The sequence below is a fragment of the Podarcis cretensis genome (genome assembly GCF_951804945.1).
Source record: "Podarcis cretensis genome assembly, chromosome: 2".
Lineage (NCBI taxonomy): Eukaryota > Metazoa > Chordata > Lepidosauria > Squamata > Lacertidae > Podarcis > Podarcis cretensis.
Window position 1 is genome coordinate 43226803 of NC_137171.1, and position 18361 is coordinate 43245163.

An 18361-nucleotide genomic window follows, 5' to 3' on the forward strand; every position below is an offset into this window, starting at 1 on the left:
AGGAAGGCCCCAGTCTTGTGAAGCCCTACTGGTCACAGGGCCTGGCTCCTGCATGCACTCCTGACACTATCTGTTTACTGCTATCTGTTTATATCCCACCTTCCCTCCAAGTAGCCTAAGGCCACATAGATGTTTCTCTCCCCTACCCACCCACAAATTGATAGCATCATCCTCTGCAGGGAGCAGAAATGGAGGCAAAAGGCCAGCCATTCAGGGTGCCTCCAGATGGTCCCTGTTTTGTGGGAGAGATTCAAGTATACACCAGAAATTTAGGTGTGCACCATTAAGGTTGATTAAAGTCCTTTGTCACCCTAGTACAACAAATCCACCCTAGTGCAAGAAAAAACAGGCTTTTGTAGTTCTCAGAGAGAATGTGTAGGCCCTACAAACCAGAATAAATGCTGAATAAAGACTAGACATAGCCTAATCTCCATGTAAGCTATGTGCAAGCAAATCATGAATGCTCAGTAAACTGGTCATGTGGAGGAGACCCTCGGGCCATCAGTGACAATCCTTAGAACAAACAGGAATGTGCAAGTATAGGCATAGAATCATAGAAATTTAGACTTGAAATGGACCACTAGGATCATCAAGTCCAACCCCCTGCAATACTGGAATCTTTTCGGCCAACGAGGGGCTCGAACCCATGACCGAGTGACAGGATTGGGGTGGCGGAATTCTTGAGCAATCATTCAGGCCAATCTCCTGAATGCATTTTTATCACAGCAACATATTGCAGCTAGGCAGACTATGGATTTCATGTGCTACAGCACTTGTGAAGGTGCTACATGTTTTTCTTCCTAGAATTTTGTGGTTACAAAAATAAAGCTCACCTCGGTCTGGATTGGCATAAGTGATGCAGTGAACGAGGGAGCGTGGCAGTGGGTTGATGGAACAGCACCAACAGAAAGGTATGTGGATGATACCTAGCTCTTCTTTCTGGACCCCTTACAGGGAAAAGGCAGGGGGCAGAACGGTGTCAGGAATTCCCAGGAGCCACATAGCTATTCCTCTTTTACCCTGCAGCCTCCTGCACCCCTGAAAGCTTCTCAAGGGGGTTCATGGGGTGTGGGGTGGGGGAATAACAATGTGGAATGCAGCTCAGCGGATTGTTGTGGGAAGAGAGGATTGCATAACCCTGGCCAGAGCAACATCCCACATTGTTTATTACTCTGGAGCAGCTTTTCTGGGAGGCAGCAGGATGGAGAGGAAAGAAACTTTCTTTCTGTTACGCTCCTTCCATAGGATTCAATCCCTTGACTTGATCTAGTGGAGCTGCTCAAGCAGCTGAATCAACTATTCTAGCTGCTTTCCTAGATACAGGGCTCATCCAGACTTTTGTGCTGTGTTTCTTAGCACAGGTCTGGGCTATAAAGCTCTGGGTCCAAAAGTCTTGCTTGTTTGTTCTTTGTTCTGGCGCAAACGGCAAGCGGGTTTTTATCAGTTTGCCGTTTGCCCCAATTCATAGGTAAAACGTGGGTTGTCCCAGAGACTGACACCCCTCCCCCCTGCTCAGACACAGAGCTTTCAAGTGTGAAGCTGAAATATGGCACAAAAGGAAGTCTGAAAGAGCTGCAGTTTCAGGTTAAGAACGGACCTCCAGAACGAATTAAGTTCTTAGCCCGAGGTACCACTGTACATGGTTATCATTCACTGCCACTTTGAGGCATTACCTCTCCTCCTGTTTTTTCACTCTCCCATGTCATCCCTCCCTTTTTGACCAGCTTTGTATAGTATATTTGCTCTCCAGAGCACGAGGTGTGATTTGTAATCAGGCGGTCCCCAACTTGGGTTCCCTACAAATGTAGAAGGCATCCACATAATTCAGCAAGTCTCTTCTGCAGTGATTTCACAATTCTGTACTAATTGTGCTTCTCTGTTACAGGTTCTGGAGGCAAGGAGAGCCCAACAATAATGATGGTGTGGAAAATTGTGCTGTCCTTTATAAGGAGGGTAATTGGAATGACATTGACTGTAATTTAAAAGTCCACTTTGTCTGTGAGAAGCCAACAGGTTGCAATTGCTAAAAAAAAAAATAATGAAGAAGGAGATCTTTCTATATGGGATCCTTGACACAAGCTTCAAGGAATTCTCATCTCTTAAATATAGCTGGATATTCCCTAAATGACCAAAGCTTTGTGGATGTTTGGGACCATCATTAGTGTGGCATGTGTTGTCTAGATGTCTTTGGGCAACAGCCACCTCCAGCCATTGTCCAAATACATGGAACTCTTGGCTAACCCATCAAATGAAAATGGTTGCAAGCCCTCAGTTAGGGTGTTCCACAGCAGGGTTGCCTTAACACTATGCAAAGGTGTTCCCACCTTGGCTGCAGATGAATTAGGACTAAAAGCAACCAACTGGGATGAAGCTGATTTAAGAAACAACACATTAGGATGTGTTTCCTGCTTGGCAGGGGGTTGGACTCGATGGCCCTTGTGGTCTCTTCCAACTCTATGATTCTATGATTCTATGTGTTCGCCATCCCATTTACTGCGCCACTCACTTCATTTCCAGTGCTGGGTTTTAAATCCATTTTAACACGATGTTATCCAACATGCATATGTATCTTGTACTTTGTTACAGTTTGAAGCATTGTTTCCTAAACCAGCTTCACACTGATTGGAGTGCTGTTCTGAGGGTTCGCCCAACTCCCAGAGCCAATATCAGAGGGGCACAAGAGGGGAGGAGGGGAAACCCCATTGCACACATGGAAGTCCTTGCACAGGGCAAGGACAAGACCCTTAGGTGAATCCCTCCTCTGGTAAGAAAGTACAGGAAACATAAGCACGTGGATAATGTTATATGAACCCAGCTAAATACTTAGCACTGGAAATGCAGTTATGTCTTTCACAAACTGTTCAGTCTGCTTCATATCATCCCCTCCTGAGAAGATAGCTTTCCCTGTTCTACCTATTGTTCTTTTCAGGGTCCTACCTGCTTCCTTGCTAGCATATGGGTAAAAGCACTAGGGATGGACTTACTAAATGTATAATAGCAATTGCCGTTCTTATGGTCACATCCACACCATAGCACTCATTTACCACTCCCCAGAGAATTATGGGAGCTGTAGTTTGTTAAACTTGCTGGAAACTCCTAATTATTCTTTGGGGGAAGCCATGGTGTTAAAGTGGTATTGTATGTAGAATTCCTTATCATTGTTTATAATCCTCAGGACCTTTTCAACAGTACAGTTTCTAAGTGAGTGCTTTCCCACTTTATTCCTGGGCCCTTGGACTCTAACCTTATCTTCCAATTTGTACCCCACAAATCGCATCCAATTTGTATTAATCTGCAAATTTGTGGAATACTTTCCACTCAAAATTCTTATTCCTAAAAACAGCAAACCACCCACAAAGCCACGCTGAATCACTCCTCCCAATTGATCACTCAAGTAAGCACCTACCTGGAGATAGTCCCAGGAGTTTGTTCTAGCCCACATTAGAATAGGTAATCCAAAGGACGTGTAAGTAAAAGTAGTCCTTTTAATCTAGTGCATAGACATATATAAACTGGCATTATAACCATGTCTGAAGCAGTTGTGATGCTAATCCGAGGTATCAACTCTTTCTTAAAGTCTTTGATGTCTTATATAACCTATATCTAGGAGTGTATCTCACTTCTTTTGAGCATTATGTTCAGAGTTTGATGTCAAAATTAAAAATCACAATGGGGAAAGTCTGAGTTTTTGGAGTCTTTTTTAGAACTGCTTTCAGGTATCACCAACCTCTTTGGACTGATGGGTACACAAGACACCCAAGCACACTCAACAACCTATTCTAACAGATTCCTTCAAATCAATTTTCAGCCCTTCAGCCTACTGATTCAATCTATTCATTCAAGTCAACTTTCAGCTGAGGGAGGGGACCCTGTGAGTATCAGGAAATGTCTCAGTAGACACTGTGAGTGCTGGTACTGTGTTGGTAACTCCTAGTGTAGCACTATCTAAGAGTATACAAGCACGGCTCCTGTATACAGAGCTTGTGGCTGAGGGAGATGAAAGAAAAATTAGCATCAAAGACATAAGCCCCTACTCTAACTTGGGCCTTACTTCATGCATTTAAAAAAATGTTTTGAACATTTAAAAATGCAACCAGCCTGCATGCAAGGCAATGGAGCACAAGGCATTAGTATGCAATGGAGTGATTGACCTGCTGGGAGGAGGTCTGCCCCCCCTCCCATTAAAAATAAAATGACTTTTGCTGCAAACTGAGAGGCACAGGGGATTCCCCCCCCCTTCAAATCCAAACTGGATTCCAATCTCACCTCTGTCCTACAATGTTAACATTGGACTACACTGCAGAGCTGCTATATGCTACTGTACTCTTATCAGCAAAATCCTTCAACCTGCATTGGGAATATAACAGTGAACTACACTTCCAGGATTGCTTACTACTTTCCCAGCCCTACTGCAGTGTGAGGACAAAAGTAATGGATGGCATTGCTGAGGTGTTTGCCGAGTTGCACTGAGTTAATTATAATACATGTTTAAATGACTACAGTTCCAAAACTACTTTTTGAAATCTAAGGTGTTAAGTCCCACATTTTGCAGCACATATTCCCAGTTGAAAATGTTAAAAGAAGAGGCATCCGTTTTGGCTACTCTTTCCACTGCAATGTAGATCGTAATGGCTGTAGAGCTAGAAAAAAGTAGACATGTATATATAAGTCTCCAGTTATTTTTTCATTTGGGATCGCCATTTTACACGGGGGAGGGGCATACTATGTCTGCCACAAAGATTAAAAAAGAAGAAACCTCAGCACCACATGCCTTGAAATTCTTGTTTCAGCCCAATTCCCAATTTATTGTAGAAGTGTAACCACTGGACTGCATTATACGGTTGTTGCAAACTACAGTAGACTTTCGCATAACCCTCAGTTTGCAATAGTCACTTGGGAGGGCTACTCTCTCCAAGCCACAGCCTGCAATTCCTGCAATATGGCGGTAATGTGCGGCGTTTTCTGCATTGGGATTTGCAATAGCGAGGCGGATGTTGGAAAACCATTTTTTAAAAAAGTTCTACACGCTAGGAAGAAATAAGTTTAGAAGAGAAATAAAACCACCCTCTTTCGTGGTACATCATTCGTTCACGGGACAGCACGCTGGTGCCCAGCAACAGCCACTTTTTAAAAGTGTGGTTTTTCTCCATTTATTTTTCAGGTCAGCTGCCCAGGAATATTTTAAAATGGCGCCTCACGTGAAACCAGGAAATGGCATCATCAGAGACGATGCTTCTCTCTACCCGTTTCGTAGCTCTGCGACAGCGGCATGCATTTGTTACCGGAAGCCTTTTTTAAAAAAAGGGTTTACTTCCGCTTCCGGAATGGTGGAAAGGCGGGGCGGGAAATAGCAAGAGTAACCTCAGGAGGCGGGTTGGAGGCGGCCAAGATGGGGGCTCATCTGGCTCGGCGGTATTTATGGGACGCGGAGGTGGAGCCGGACCCGGTCAAGATGCCCACCTTCGACCCCCACTTCGGCTTCCCGGAAGAGCGCAAGGAACGCGGTGAGCCGAGCTGAGCTGAGCGGGGAGGGAGGGAAGGAGACGGGGAAGGCGAAGGTCACCCAGCGCTTGGCTCCGCCTTCGCCTGGCGCAGCCCTCAAGCCCAGCCTGGCCCCCCAGGCAGGCCTCGCCACCGCACTGCGAGGTAGGTTCTCTCTCCCGGGGGTGGGTGGGGGTGCGAGGGCCGGCCCAGGAGCCAAGGGGAGGCGACCGCCTCGGGCGGCAGAAGATCCGGAGTGACGCTGGACAGAGACCCCCGTTCCCGAGCTGGGCTCTCTCTGCTTATCTGCCAGCATTGCCGGAGAGCCACGTTTGAGGCAGTGTTACTTAAGAACAGCTGTTGTCGCGTTGCCATGGTTTAATTCAGACATAGGCAAACTCCGGCCCTCCAGATGTTTGGGACTACAATTCCCGTCAACCCTGGCCTCTGGTCCTGTTACCTAGGGATGATGGGAATTGTAGTCCCAAACATCTGGAGGGCCGGAGTTTGCCTATGCCTGGCTTAAATCCTTCCTTTTCTCACTCTTGCATGAGAACACTTCCACAGAGACATCCATTACAGGGCATTATGTAAAAATGCTTTGGGATGAAAGGTGTTGCGTAACTGTAAAATATAGTAATAATCTGGAGGTGGCTGTGAAGCTCGCCAGATGATCCCGGGCTAGTGCCTACCTCCAGGGTGGTTGCGAGGATGAAAGTGAAGGGGCATGTTTGCCTCCCGGAATAAAAAATAAAGGTTTGCTTACGAAATAGCTTAGATCCGTTCTGACTTGGGATGCTGTAGTTGATGCTGTAACTTTGGCCCCTGCTTGTTCAGTGTTAATAGATACTTTTCATTTTGTACAGCCTCCTGAGGATGTGGACGTGAGAAATGTGAGAAGGCACCACGTGTGTGCTAGATCCCTGATACCCTTCTGGGCCGCTTTGCTGGGATGGGACTGTTCGTTCCTGGAGGGGTGAACCCAGAAGTTGGTGTTGGGGGACCTCAGTTCCACGCATTAGCTGCAGGCCTGTGGTGCCCCTCAGGTTCTGTTCTGTCTCCCATGCTATTTAACAATTATATGAAACTGCTAGGAGAGGTTGTCTAGAGTTTCGGGGTTTGGTGTCTGCAGCATGCTGATGACACCCAGCTCTATTTCTCCTTTTCAGCTAAATCCACGGAAGCTTCTTTGGTTCAAAACCACCATCTGTCATTAGTAATGGATTGGATGAAAGTGAACAAATTGAAAGTTAATCCCAACAAGGCAGAGGTGCTCGTGGTCGGTTAGAAGGCAGACTAGGCAATAGGGATTCAGCCTTTGTTGGATGTGGTAACACTTCTCCTGAAGTCACAGCTTTGCAATTTGGACTTCGCCTGGGCTCAGCCCTGAGCATGGATGTCCAGGTTTCTGCATTGGCCATAGTGCATTTGTACAGTTAAAGCTAGTGTGCGAGCTGCGCCTGCTCCTTGAGATGTCTGATTTGAGAGTGACTGTGCTGTCTCTACAGAAAGGTCATGCGTTTGTTTAAAATATGCTTAAATAAGGTTTAAGGCACAGCTCTAAGTGCAGGGCGGGAACTCTGAATTTTTTCACTGGTGTTGACTAGCTGTGATTACAGTGAGGATGTAGCACTTGGATTTATACTGGAATGGTCTATCAACTTTAATAGCTAATCTAATTTGCAGATCAGGTTTCCAAAGGCCATAAGCCACTACAGAGGTTTCAAACGGGTTGATGACAGTTGATCAGGTTGACCCTGCCTGGATCCTGACCTCACTTCTGTTCATTTTATCCCCTTCCATTTCCCCATGCAGTGATGATAGCAACAGAGCAGCAGATGAATGAAGCTCAGCTTCCTCTTGACATGCGAGACTATTGTGCACACTACTTCCTTAAGTGGGCGAAGTGCAAACGTGACAAATTTCCAAATATCTTTGCGTGCAAACACGAGCGTCATGACTGGGATTACTGTGAGCACCTGGAGTAAGTCAGAGCTATGCCTCCCTTCTTCCTGTAAATCAGCCTTCTAAGTTAGCTTGTTGCTAACACTCCTGTATCACTTTTTCTCTGTCCACCATAAGAATTTAGCAAGACTAACAGGTAGCATATGGGCAGGGGAAGTTATTGTGTCACAACCCCTTTGGTGGTGTGGGTAGGGTGAAATCTTATATACTGATCTGTTAACTATTCTTCCTTAATGCTGAGTGAGCTTTGATTTGGCTTTATGAGTTGCTTCACTCAAAGCATCTCACCAGTCTTCATACAAGTCTTTCCAGGTTCAAGAGACTTCTAAACTGGCAAATATTTTTGACAGTATTCTCTCCTGATAGGAAAGGTAAGCAGAATGTAGGGTATCTCACTGATCCCATATCAGCAGATGACGACTTGGGGAAAGGTGCATTAGGTAGATATCCATATACATGCTACAGATGTCTCTGCAGAATATAAGAATGTTCAAGTGGGAGGAGGGAGAGAACTTTTATGAGGAATTCAAGCCAGCTAGTATCTTTTGGCCTGGAAACCACAGAATGCGAGGATGGGTTTTTGGGGGGAGAAGTATCGGTTGCTCTGACCTGACCTGCACTTGTGTGCTTTCTTGTAGCTATGTCATGCGCATGAAAGAATTTGAACGGGAGAGGCGCTTGTTGGCTCGGAAGAAGCGCATTGAACAAAAGGCAAAAGCGGCAGCGGCGGCATCAGCATCCTAGCTGGCTTTGGTGTGCCTCCTGGCTCCTTCAACAAGAGGCTTGCAGAATCCACTAGGTCTGTTATGTTGAAAACAATAAAGACGTTATCCTGTGGTTCTGTCTAAAACAATCACTGTGCAGTTCCTGAGATGCAATGGATAGCAGTTGAACATTTAGAGCCAATGAAGACTTCTTAGCCTTCAAGAAGCCTCTCTTATATAAAAAATCCCCACCCCTGCCCCTTAAGTCTCTTCTGTAGTTGCTATTTTAAAGGAAGGGGTGGTAATGTCCCTTTTGTGGGTTGCTGGAAGTATTAACTAGTATTGTATTAAAGCACAGAGAGACAGACAGACAAAGACAAAATACCAACCATTACGTGTTTTATAGCTGCCAGTCTTGACTGTGCACACAGCCGTTTTCACTTGTCACTCTTTTCCTGAATGCAGTTGTGGGGGGTAGGTCTCCACTGCATAAACCTTGTTTATTTTTGCCTAGTAATGACGACAACTTCTTTTAGGTGTCTTGTTCTACATACAATCATAAAGAGCTACTGCTCCTCCAGTGTGACAGGAGGTGGGCAGGGATCAAAGGGAGCCAGTATCTGTGGGGCAGGGTGTGAATTTCCCTACACCTGGAAGGAGCTGGTAGGTCCCAGGCCAACCTAGAGAAGTCAGACTTTGTGGCACCAATACTGTATCAAACTTTCCCCAGCCAGCTGCTGCACTCCAAATGTTTTGAACTACAACTATCCCCCGCCATTTGCCTTGCTGTCTGCTGGGAGTTGAAGTCCAGGGCAACTGGAAGTCACCAAGTTACGGTTCAGGCTATATTAGGTTCTGGTTGAAATGTGGATAGAGTTTCTTCTGGCTCAGCTGAAGTGCAGGTGGGAAATCTGTAATCCTCCAAATGTTGCCAGACTCCAGTAATTCCTACCTGTTGTCCAACAAACTTCTGTAGGACCACAGGCATCTTATAACTGCAGCTTATGACCCTCACCCTAGCTGGGGAAATGAGAAAGATGACTGCCCCAAAAGCCACACTTCCAATGCCACCTGCTTAGTGCAGGAATCTACAGCAGGAAGCATTTGCCCTCTGGTATCTTAGTTCTGGGACGCGGGTGGCACTGTGGGTAAAACCTCAGTGCCTAGGACTTGCCGATCGCATGGTCGGCGGTTCGAATCTCCGCGGCGGGATGCGCTCCCGTCGTTCGGTCCCAGCGCCTGCCAACCTAGCAGTTCGAAAGCACCTCTGGGTACAAGTAGATAAATAGGGACCGCTTACCAGCGGGAAGGTAAACGGCGTTCCGTGTGCTGCGCTGGCTTGCCAGATGCAGCTTGTCACGCTGGCCACGTGACCCGGAAGTGTCTGCGGACAGCGCTGGCTCCCGGGCTATAGAGTGAGATGAGTGCACAACCCTAGAGTCTGGCAAGACTGGCCCGTAAGGGCAGGGGTACCTTTACCTTTATCTTAGTGTAGATTTAGCAAACAGAATTGTGAACAAGTTCTCAACTTTTTTGTTGTTGCTGCTGAAACAACACTTCAGGAGTTCTAAATTGTAATAAGCTTTCAAAATACAACTCTTTTCCAAGTAGCTCAGAATTTAAAGAGTACAAACTTGTTTCTCTCATAAAATCCTGTTTCTAGTGTCCTTGTGTCACTAGACAAAATGCACTTTGCCCTAATTTGAGAAAATACTTGCATATTTTCACCTTAATCTCAAATAGTGTTTAATGTTTAGTAAAGTAATACTAAATCAAAATATATACTGTTTGTGTGTGGCCTGAGAAACCTTTTTTTTAAAAAAGGATTAGATATGTTCATGGAAGATCCAGGAACACTGGTTGGCCACAGTTGCTGAAACGGTACCTGTTAACAGATGCTAGAGGCAAAAAAGCAGGGATGCTCTATATGCTTCTGAGCTTCCAAAATCACATTGCTAATTTTTTTTCTGACTCGGCAAGCCAACTGTGACTATTGAACTACTAAATGTGATGCCCAAGTGGTGAATACACTTTCTAGAAATTCCATTGGTTAATTTATAATTCCAACCCTTTGACCTATATTGAATTTTAGCAGCTGTAGGAGTGCAGTTGCCATTTCAAGGTTAGCTTCTGATTTTAAACAACTTGTCTCCTTTGGTGGCAGGATAATCCAATATGATTTGAAGCTCTGTTCTTCCTTTTTGCTAGGCTGCCTTGCACACAACCCTCCAGTGGGTGACGCAAGGTTCCATTCCTTCTGTGTTTAATTCCATTGCACCCTACAAAGAAAAACCTGCTACAGTCCAGGGGATGGATTAGTTTTATTTGTGTAAATCCAAGAAGGAAGATAGTTCCATATGAAACAGACCATAACAAGTCAGTGGCTCATTTTAACAGCTGCCATGGAGCCTAGCAGGTTTCCAGTATCTCACTGCTCACATGCAGCATAAACTAAGACTATTGCAAACTTTCAACCTGATCCTAGGCATGTTTATTTGGAAGTAAGTTCCACTGAGTTGAATGGGGCTCGCTTCCAAATAAGCGTACGTAGAATTGCAACCTTAGTGACATTAAGACTAAACAGGAAAGGAGAAGTAAGTTCCTCTCAGGGAGGCTGTCAAAATTTCTGTAACGTTGAATTTTCCTCAAAGTAAAATTAAAAGCCTTTCCTTCCTTCTTTAGGGACTACAAATAGCTACAAGCTATTGAAGTATTCCCCCTCCCCAAATAACTTCAGTGCAGCTGTAGGTATAGTCTTCCCTTGCAGAAGGTTCCAAAAGCAGCTCTGATACCACTTACACAAAACAAACAGGAGTGGGCCTAAAGTCCAGGAAAAAATTGTAGCATGACTGAGAACAAAATATATAGCAGGCTTGTTTTTCATACCCTCATTTCAAGGCTCTGCCAGCTATTCAAGATGAAACCTACCATCCTAAACAGTTCATGCTTAGCATATTGGGTGAGGAAGGAGGTGCTGGCTTGCACTGTAGATGGTACTAAAGTGCTACAGCTGCTCCCCTGTCACACCTGATCTGTCCCCTTTGCTTCATAGCAGCAGTTTCTGCAAACACTTCCCCATAGCACCTTGCTACCTGCCCTGTGTGTCTAGAATTAACATCCTCTGCATTGGAAGAGAAGAACACAATTTGGCTGCTCAGAGCATACTTATCAGCCTCCAGGAACTGGCATTTATTTTTTGACCAAGAGCCTGGAGATGAAGACAGCCTCACTTGTATCGGTCTCATGCCCTTCAGAAAGGTACTACTAGCTTTTAGAATGGGGAAGCATTCCAGAAAGAGCACAGAAGATTTATGCTATGCCTGTATTTGGCACTTGAGGGCTCACTTAGTCAAGGAGAATGCACAAAGCTGAGCTAGGAGACTTAACTCCTAAATTGTATTGATGAACCATAGAGCTGAGGAGACCTCTCCTAAAGTACTATGTGGAGCAAAAAGTATTCAGTTTAGGCCAGGCTCCAGCTGCCTAGATTTAGCTTTCGGCACCTGCTCCTGCAGACTTAGGGCTCAGTCACTGCTTCGTTCTCTTTAAAACTGGATCGTTCCCTTCGCTGTAGCTTTTGACTTAATGGGCGCTTGGTAGGGAAGGCTGCTCCCAGCCCCAGAAAGGCTTTGGAATGGGATATGGTCAAAGATTCTGTAGGGAGGGACAGTAACTTACAAAAGGAAGGAAATCCCTACAGCTTCCCTCAGATTACAGTGTAGACAGCAAGAGAAAATCTCATTTTAGACTCCAATAACACTCGCTCACAAGGTAAAAAACAAAAACAGAACTATCGGCCCAGACAAAAGAAGGCAGAGGCTTCCAGCTCAAAGCAGGAAAGGGACAATGGGGGAACGCAGTGGTGGGTAATCCCGGAACTCCTTTAGGTAACTTCGGTGTTTCCCCTTTGCCCAGATGGTCATTTGGATGAATCCAACCAAGGAAAACAGAGCCACTATTGACAAGAGAAGAGAGTTGCATGTCATTAGGCATCTACACAGATCTCTATAATTTCCATGCCCCAAATGCCTGTAAACACACATTGGCGTAAGTAACTACTCAAGCTGATGGGAAATTACAGGCAACAAACATGCCCCATGGGTACATTCAAGCCACTCTACAACAATCTAGGATTTTTGAGACAGCAATACCTGTCTGGGACTACATTATCTAGAACAGTTATGGGACCATGCAGGCCTGCAACATCTGCAGAGTCAGAGCATGCATCATCCAAGACTGCTGGGGCTGATGGGAGTCCAAAAACATTTCCACATCCCTGACCAAGAACTGGAGGGAGGCTTGCAGGCAACCAACCAACCAACCAACCAACCCTGATTCATAACCCTACTGTTATCCCCTGCAAACCATTATTTAAGACCTGACGTCTTTGTTCAGAGCAGACTAGGACTTACCTGGAAGGCACTGAGTCATAATGGCAAAGCCAATCCAGGATCCCACCTGGAAGAGAAGAACACCAGCTCAGGATTGTGGCACGCAAGGTGGGTAAGACCCTTCAGCGCAACTGACCCTTCACAACAACCTAACTTAAAAAACAACAACCCAGTAGCCTTTTGGCTTGGGGGGGCACAGTGACTGGGCCCACAATAAACAAATTTTGTGTTGAGTTCCCCCACCTTTCCCCCCAGAAAGAAAGCAATGGTATAGAATGTTAATCAGCCAAAGGCCTGGATGAAGAATGTTTCCGCCTGGTGCCTAAAGGTGCATAATGAAGGCACTAGCCGAACCTCACTGGGGAGAGCATTCCACAAATGGGGAGACACTTCAGAAAAGGCCCATACATGTGAAAACATGTTCAGAACAAGACACATGAGGCACCTTCCAGATTCAAGACGCTCTAATCTGCTGTGGAGTTCTATCCTGTTCTCACCTCGTAGGTGTAATTAGGGCAGGAGACAAGCAAGAAAAGCCATGTGAAGGGGTTCTTGGTAGGAAATGGGATCTTCCTGGCTTTAGAACCTAGGGGGAGAATTAAGAGTTTGATTCATTTCATAAAGATAGCAATATACACATACACCCTTTTAAATGGTACTATTTTCTGTACTTAAAGGCACTTTGTCTCTAGTATAGCAGGGAGCTTTTTGGTGGAACCAACTTGCACAGCAAGAACATTCTGCTTCCTTCTCACAGGCGGCTCCAGGAAAAACTGCCACCACCGCCACCATCCTCAGCTCCATCATAGCTTGAGGCATCTGCAGACACCACTGCATGGGGTCCTGCTTATCCAACTATGCATTTCACCAGACAGAGAGTTGAGCCAGGGACACCAAGCTACTACAACTCAATTGAGAGCTGCTTTGGCACAGCCCGCCTATGGCAAGCGGCATGTAAATAAACCTCATTTGGCACCTCTCTCAGACATTATGTTCTGTCTGAAGCCCACAGAATAAGCTTACAAAAATACAGTCACTAACAAGATCTGTCAAGGTGTTTCTGGTCTAAGATCTTCTGCAGCAAAAACCCAGTTGGACTATGTGTATATGTGTGTATGCCTAGACACACAGAATCCAGAATACCAAAAAGTATTGATGCTACATAAAGACATATGTGGCCTCCACAACCCCAGCAAAAGTGAGAGAGCACGTGTGCAAGTGTATGCATGCATGAGATTGAAAGGAGGAAGAGAGGAGAGTACAGTGGTACTTTGGGTTACAAACACCTTGGGTTACAGACTCCGCTAACACAGAAGTAGTACCTCGGGTTAAGAACTTTACCTCAGGATGAGAACAGAAATCACGTGCTGGCAGCAGCGGGAAGCCCCATTAGCTAAAGTGGTATCTCAGGTTAAGAACGATTTCAGGTTATGAACGGACCTCCAGAACGAATTAAGTTCTTAACCTGAGGTACCACTGTACTTTAATAAAAGGCACAGAAGCAAGGTTCTAACCAACATAACTCCTTGTTCCTCTTGGTTGTTCCTCATAGGAACATAAGGAAAGCCCTGCGGGATCAAGTCAGTGGCCTATCTAGTCCAGCATCCTCTTCCTACAGGGTTCATAGCCGCCGATAACCTTATCCTCCATGAATTTGTCTAATCCTCTTCTAAGGGCATCTAAGTCAGCAGCCACCACTGCCTCTTAAGGGAGCCAATTCCATAGCTTATGCACTGTGCAAAGTAGTATTTTCTTTCGTCTTCTCTTCCACCCCTATCTGCATCTATCCTAACCTCTTTAACTCAATGTCCTTCTGCTTTCCTGCTCAACTCTTTTTCTCAAAGGTTATTCAAAACACAGCGTAGTCTCTGCAAAACCCACCAATGTTGGACAAATGAATCATGCACATTTACACAGGCCCTAAGTTCGCTGTTCATAGTGTTTTCAGGACTGTTCAAATCTCAGCAATACTTTCCCTTTGTTGAAGAGCAATTGCACAGGGTTTCACCAGCTCTGGGCTGCCAGTACTTTATGGTACATGTCCCTTCAGCCAAACAGCCTTAAGACAGACCCATAGTAGGTCCTTGCCATGCATCTATACTAGCTAGGGAGGCACTCCAAAAGGCTCCCCTGTACTCACCAGCAGGGCGCAGGTTCCGTAGAGCAATATGAATTGAGAAGTTTCCCAGCTGGCAGAACTATAAGAGGAAACAGTGAGTTTCAACATAGGCATGTGAAGAGACCAAGCACTGACCTCTCACAGGTCCCTGCCCCCCCCCATCCCAAGTGACATTTCTGCCTGTGAGGACACATTTTTGCAAAAATCTTAGGAATCGGCTTGAAGGGATCCTGCTCCCTCAGTGCAGGGTATCCTCTTCCTCCATAAACGCACAGCCACTTTTTTTTTGTACCACTGTTTCATATTTTCCAGAGCTGAGCCCTAGAAATGTGCACCAGTAAGCAAGTGCTCAAATCAAGGAAGTCGGGATTAAGATGCACAACCCCCTAGACCCATTTCCTACTGCAGCCTCTGCTAGCCTGATGCCTTCCAGGTGTTTTGGTCTACACCTCCCATCAGCCCCAGGGATGTAGTTCAAAACAACTGGAGGGCACCAAGTTGGCAAAGGCTGTCCTACTGTAACTAAGTCAAAGCATGGGCAACTGAAGTCACTCTTCCCCATTTATCCTGGCGCCATTTCCATTCCCTTCCTCTTTTTGTTCCCCCTCATGGATATTTTTAGATTGTAAGAACCATGGGGAAGCAACCTGCCCTCTCATTCTCTGGCAAGTGCCGTGTGAGTAGACGGTGTTAACATCAACAACCAGAAGGTGGCAGCTTGGTTTTAAACACAATAGCACCCATAGGAAAATGAGGAACTAGTCTTTATCTTCATCAGCCCAGACACTAGTTATCAAGACCTCATTTTTTCCAGTCACCACTGGCAATCTTAGTCCTCACCCATACAGCAGAGTTCTGACCTAGTTACTGAACCAATCTCACCCCACACCCCTCAAAGCTCTTTTTACCCCCATGACTTCACAGTGCAACAGCAGCTTTCTGTTACGTGGGGGGAACCATTTCAGTTTGTGAAAAATCCAGCACTTATTCAGCACTGAAAATCCCCTCTCTGTATAGGGCCTGGTCTCACAACGTAAATAGGAAGCCCTGACTGTTTCACGGCTGTGTTTCTGTAGAAATTATCTCCTCTACTTTACACGCTTGCCTCTGCGTGACTGAGCTTTCACCCCAAGTTCACCTCTAGCCTCATGCCCCATGGCTCCTGCCCCATTTTCTAACACATACATATTTATCTACTTCAATTCCACATGGGGCTATTACACTCCATCCTTAAGTTCTTACCAGAAAAATGATAAGTGCCAGTTTCACTTGTTCATGTCCGTACGCTGAAGGGATGACAAAACAGAAAATGTTAGGGCAGAGTGTGTGACTGGCTCAAGGTCATCTGGTGAATTTAACAGCCGAGTGGGGAATTTGAACCTTGACCACCCCAGTCTTTTTGCATTTCCTGGACACAAGAGTCACATACAGTCATGATCATACACCTATTAATATGTCAAGTTGGCCAATTAGCACCTAACTGAGTCTGCAGGACATTATCTCCCATGCCAAGAGCTGACAGTGAGTTGTGTGAACACAGCCTGAGACTTCCTCCCAGACATTCTTCTGCTAAATTACAAGGCAAGAAAGATCAACCCCATTAATATCCATCTGCTTTAAAAGCCATTAGGGATCCTTGTCCAGCACTAACCACCAAAATCTCCTCCCCAGCTTCCTTTTCGTTTTTTGGCTCACCTGGTGGAGTATACAACGGGTGATTGATGTAGTATGCCATCCAGGCAGCAAAACCCCAATAGTAAGTACAGTTCTGGAGAGAAAGAAACAAACACATTAAGAAACAGTTATCCAGTGAAGTTGTAGCAAAATGGAGATGTGCTGAATATGCCAACTTCATGGCCTGGGAAAGGCTCAAGCAGAGGAGGAAGCCAGACCCCGTCCCCTTATTCCTAGGAAAATGCCTAATACCATTTACTTTTTGAAAACCACAGTAAGGAATTCTGGGGGTTGCCCTCCACAGCTGTCATATTGCTTGCCCCTTCCTGATCCTCCTCCTTTAGCCTCATTCCCAGCACCACTCACCTTAAAGATGTTACGTAAGGGCATTGTCCCATGGGAGAACCTATGGACAAAGAGGGTCTCCAAGAGGCGCTTGACGTAGTGGAAAGAGTGGCAGATGCAGGCGAGACTGGAAAGGAGAAACAGAGCAGGCAGAATAAGAGGCTATTGTCGCAGTCAAATCTAGTAGAGAAATGCAAAAGACCCTTCTGCCCCATTTCAACAGCAAGGCCAGTTATAACCAGTTCTCCGCAAGTCCTCCTGGTATTCTGCTTTGAGCTTCCACATTCTGGGCTTCCTTGATCAGAAGGATTACTTGGAGACCTTTGTGGAAGTCTTCCTTAAATTTGCTGCAGCAAATGGTTTAAACTAGCAGAGGTCGATCAACTGACCTAAAAATATTGAACTAAAATCCTGCCAGAAGAACCAGAGAAAGCTATGGAACACTGTAATGCTCCATCTACACCCAACAGCCACAGATAATCCTTTTATTTCCTGCCAGCTCAAACCCTGTTTCCAGAAATGCTGACAATAGTGCAGGGAATCTAGGACAGATTTTAAGGATCAAGAGTTCCTTCGTGTATCCTGTTCTTGAGACAGGGTGAGAGGGAGGCGGGTCTGTGGGGGAGGGATGGGACACATATTCTACCCATTGACCTGGTGTGGGCTCAGATCCCAGCAAAACTAGTGCGTAGTATTCCAAGCACATGCTAAACACACAGAAAAATGGCTACCTTGGCCTGTAGGTACTTACTGTACAACAGAATACTTGCTGGAGGTGAAGTCATACTTATGGCCGTAGATGAAGGGCACCCGGAAATAGAAGAGCAAGTAAATGAGCAGGGGCCCAGCATACTCCGTGAGGAAGACCTAAAATGAAGAAGGCGGGATGAGGGAAGGGGAGAAAAACCAAGGGCATTGGAAGGCTGTGTGGCTGTTGTGGGGAAGGAAGAGGCGCACTTACGGTCACCCAGCTGATTTGTGCTCCAAGGTCTCGAAAATACAGCGTTGCTGTGGTGCCCACCGGCAAGTTCTGAAGGATGTCTTCATCCTTTAGGGACTTCCCCTCTGAAAGAAAGGAGAAATCACAATGCAGCTGCCATGGGCACCTTGGCTGGGATACCAAACTGAAGTGGCTACTTCATTGGTCACGTGTCTGAGAAGCTCTGGCTGCCTAATATTCAGAGAGAGGAAGCTATGACTGGGGAGGGGCAGGGAGGCTCCAAGGGAGATGATGGATGCTTTAATTATGTCCTCACCAAACCCATGAATCTGGATGTCCAAGAAATGACAGCTTCTTGCAGGATTATATAGCCTTTCATGTATGCCCCTCATAAGAATTCCCAAGGCTGGAAATTCCTGTGTCTGTTGCATCCTCTGGTTAAATACTCAGTAACTCTATCAGGATAGTCTACCAGCCCCACTTCCTTCCCCCTTAACTTCCTAGCTAAGACAATCTACCTGCAAAAGTGAGGCATTAAAAATATCAGAAGGCTTTGTAATATACCAACTTACTGGGATCCAGTCGCAGAGACTGCCGGGCTGGATACCACTGAGGATCTGCAAAGAGAAAAAGGGGAAAGAAAGCTGCACATTGCTTCATCTGGCTCAGAACTGTGTATGTACATTGACTGGCCCTGCCTCCCCAGGGTTTCAGAAAGGAGACCTTCCCATTCCTGACTGGA

The 18361-nt window shown here is 45.8% G+C and overlaps 2 protein-coding genes and 2 long non-coding RNA genes across 5 annotated transcripts in view; 3 read left to right on the forward strand and 1 right to left on the reverse strand.

Annotated features, from left to right (window-relative positions):
• Positions 1 to 5323: 5323 nt before the first annotated feature.
• On the forward strand, positions 5324 to 8283 carry NDUFB7 (NADH:ubiquinone oxidoreductase subunit B7). Its single transcript, XM_079966293.1, has 3 exons — positions 5324 to 5504; positions 7297 to 7465; positions 8085 to 8283. Exons 1-3 carry the CDS (start codon positions 5390 to 5392, stop codon positions 8188 to 8190), a joined length of 390 nt encoding a protein of 129 aa, XP_079822419.1. The 5' UTR covers positions 5324 to 5389; the 3' UTR covers positions 8191 to 8283.
• Positions 5669 to 6236, forward strand: LOC307210449. The gene is made up of 2 exons (XR_013836016.1): positions 5669 to 5843; positions 5988 to 6236. It is a non-coding gene; the product is annotated as an uncharacterized lncRNA (long non-coding RNA).
• Positions 8284 to 10452: 2169 nt separating the features above from the next.
• Positions 10453 to 18361, reverse strand: part of TECR (trans-2,3-enoyl-CoA reductase) — a 31975-nt gene continuing 24066 nt past the window's right edge. For both annotated transcript variants that reach the window (XM_079966210.1, XM_079966209.1), the window contains 10 exons: positions 18192 to 18236; positions 17641 to 17744; positions 17431 to 17546; positions 16701 to 16806; positions 16356 to 16428; positions 15903 to 15946; positions 14682 to 14739; positions 13039 to 13127; positions 12563 to 12608; positions 10453 to 12105 (listed from right to left, as the gene is read on the reverse strand). In XM_079966210.1, the coding sequence (XP_079822336.1) occupies positions 11978 to 12105; positions 12563 to 12608; positions 13039 to 13127; positions 14682 to 14739; positions 15903 to 15946; positions 16356 to 16428; positions 16701 to 16806; positions 17431 to 17546; positions 17641 to 17744; positions 18192 to 18236 (809 nt within the window). In that variant the 3' untranslated portion in view covers positions 10453 to 11977. The remainder of the gene's footprint in view (positions 12106 to 12562; positions 12609 to 13038; positions 13128 to 14681; positions 14740 to 15902; positions 15947 to 16355; positions 16429 to 16700; positions 16807 to 17430; positions 17547 to 17640; positions 17745 to 18191; positions 18237 to 18361) is intronic.
• On the forward strand, positions 12545 to 13520 carry LOC307210455. The gene is made up of 2 exons (XR_013836022.1): positions 12545 to 12649; positions 13299 to 13520. It is a non-coding gene; the product is annotated as an uncharacterized lncRNA (long non-coding RNA).

Bases quoted from the DNA above. Each gene is read 5' to 3' on its own strand.
- NDUFB7 (XM_079966293.1), top strand. From the start codon at position 5,390: ATGGGGGCTCATCTGGCTCGGCGGTATTTATGGGACGCGGAGGTGGAG. The intron at 5,505-7,296 runs GTGAGCCGAGCT...TTCCCCATGCAG, and splicing joins GGAAGAGCGCAAGGAACGCG to TGATGATAGCAACAGAGCAG. The intron at 7,466-8,084 runs GTAAGTCAGAGC...GCTTTCTTGTAG, and splicing joins GATTACTGTGAGCACCTGGA to CTATGTCATGCGCATGAAAG.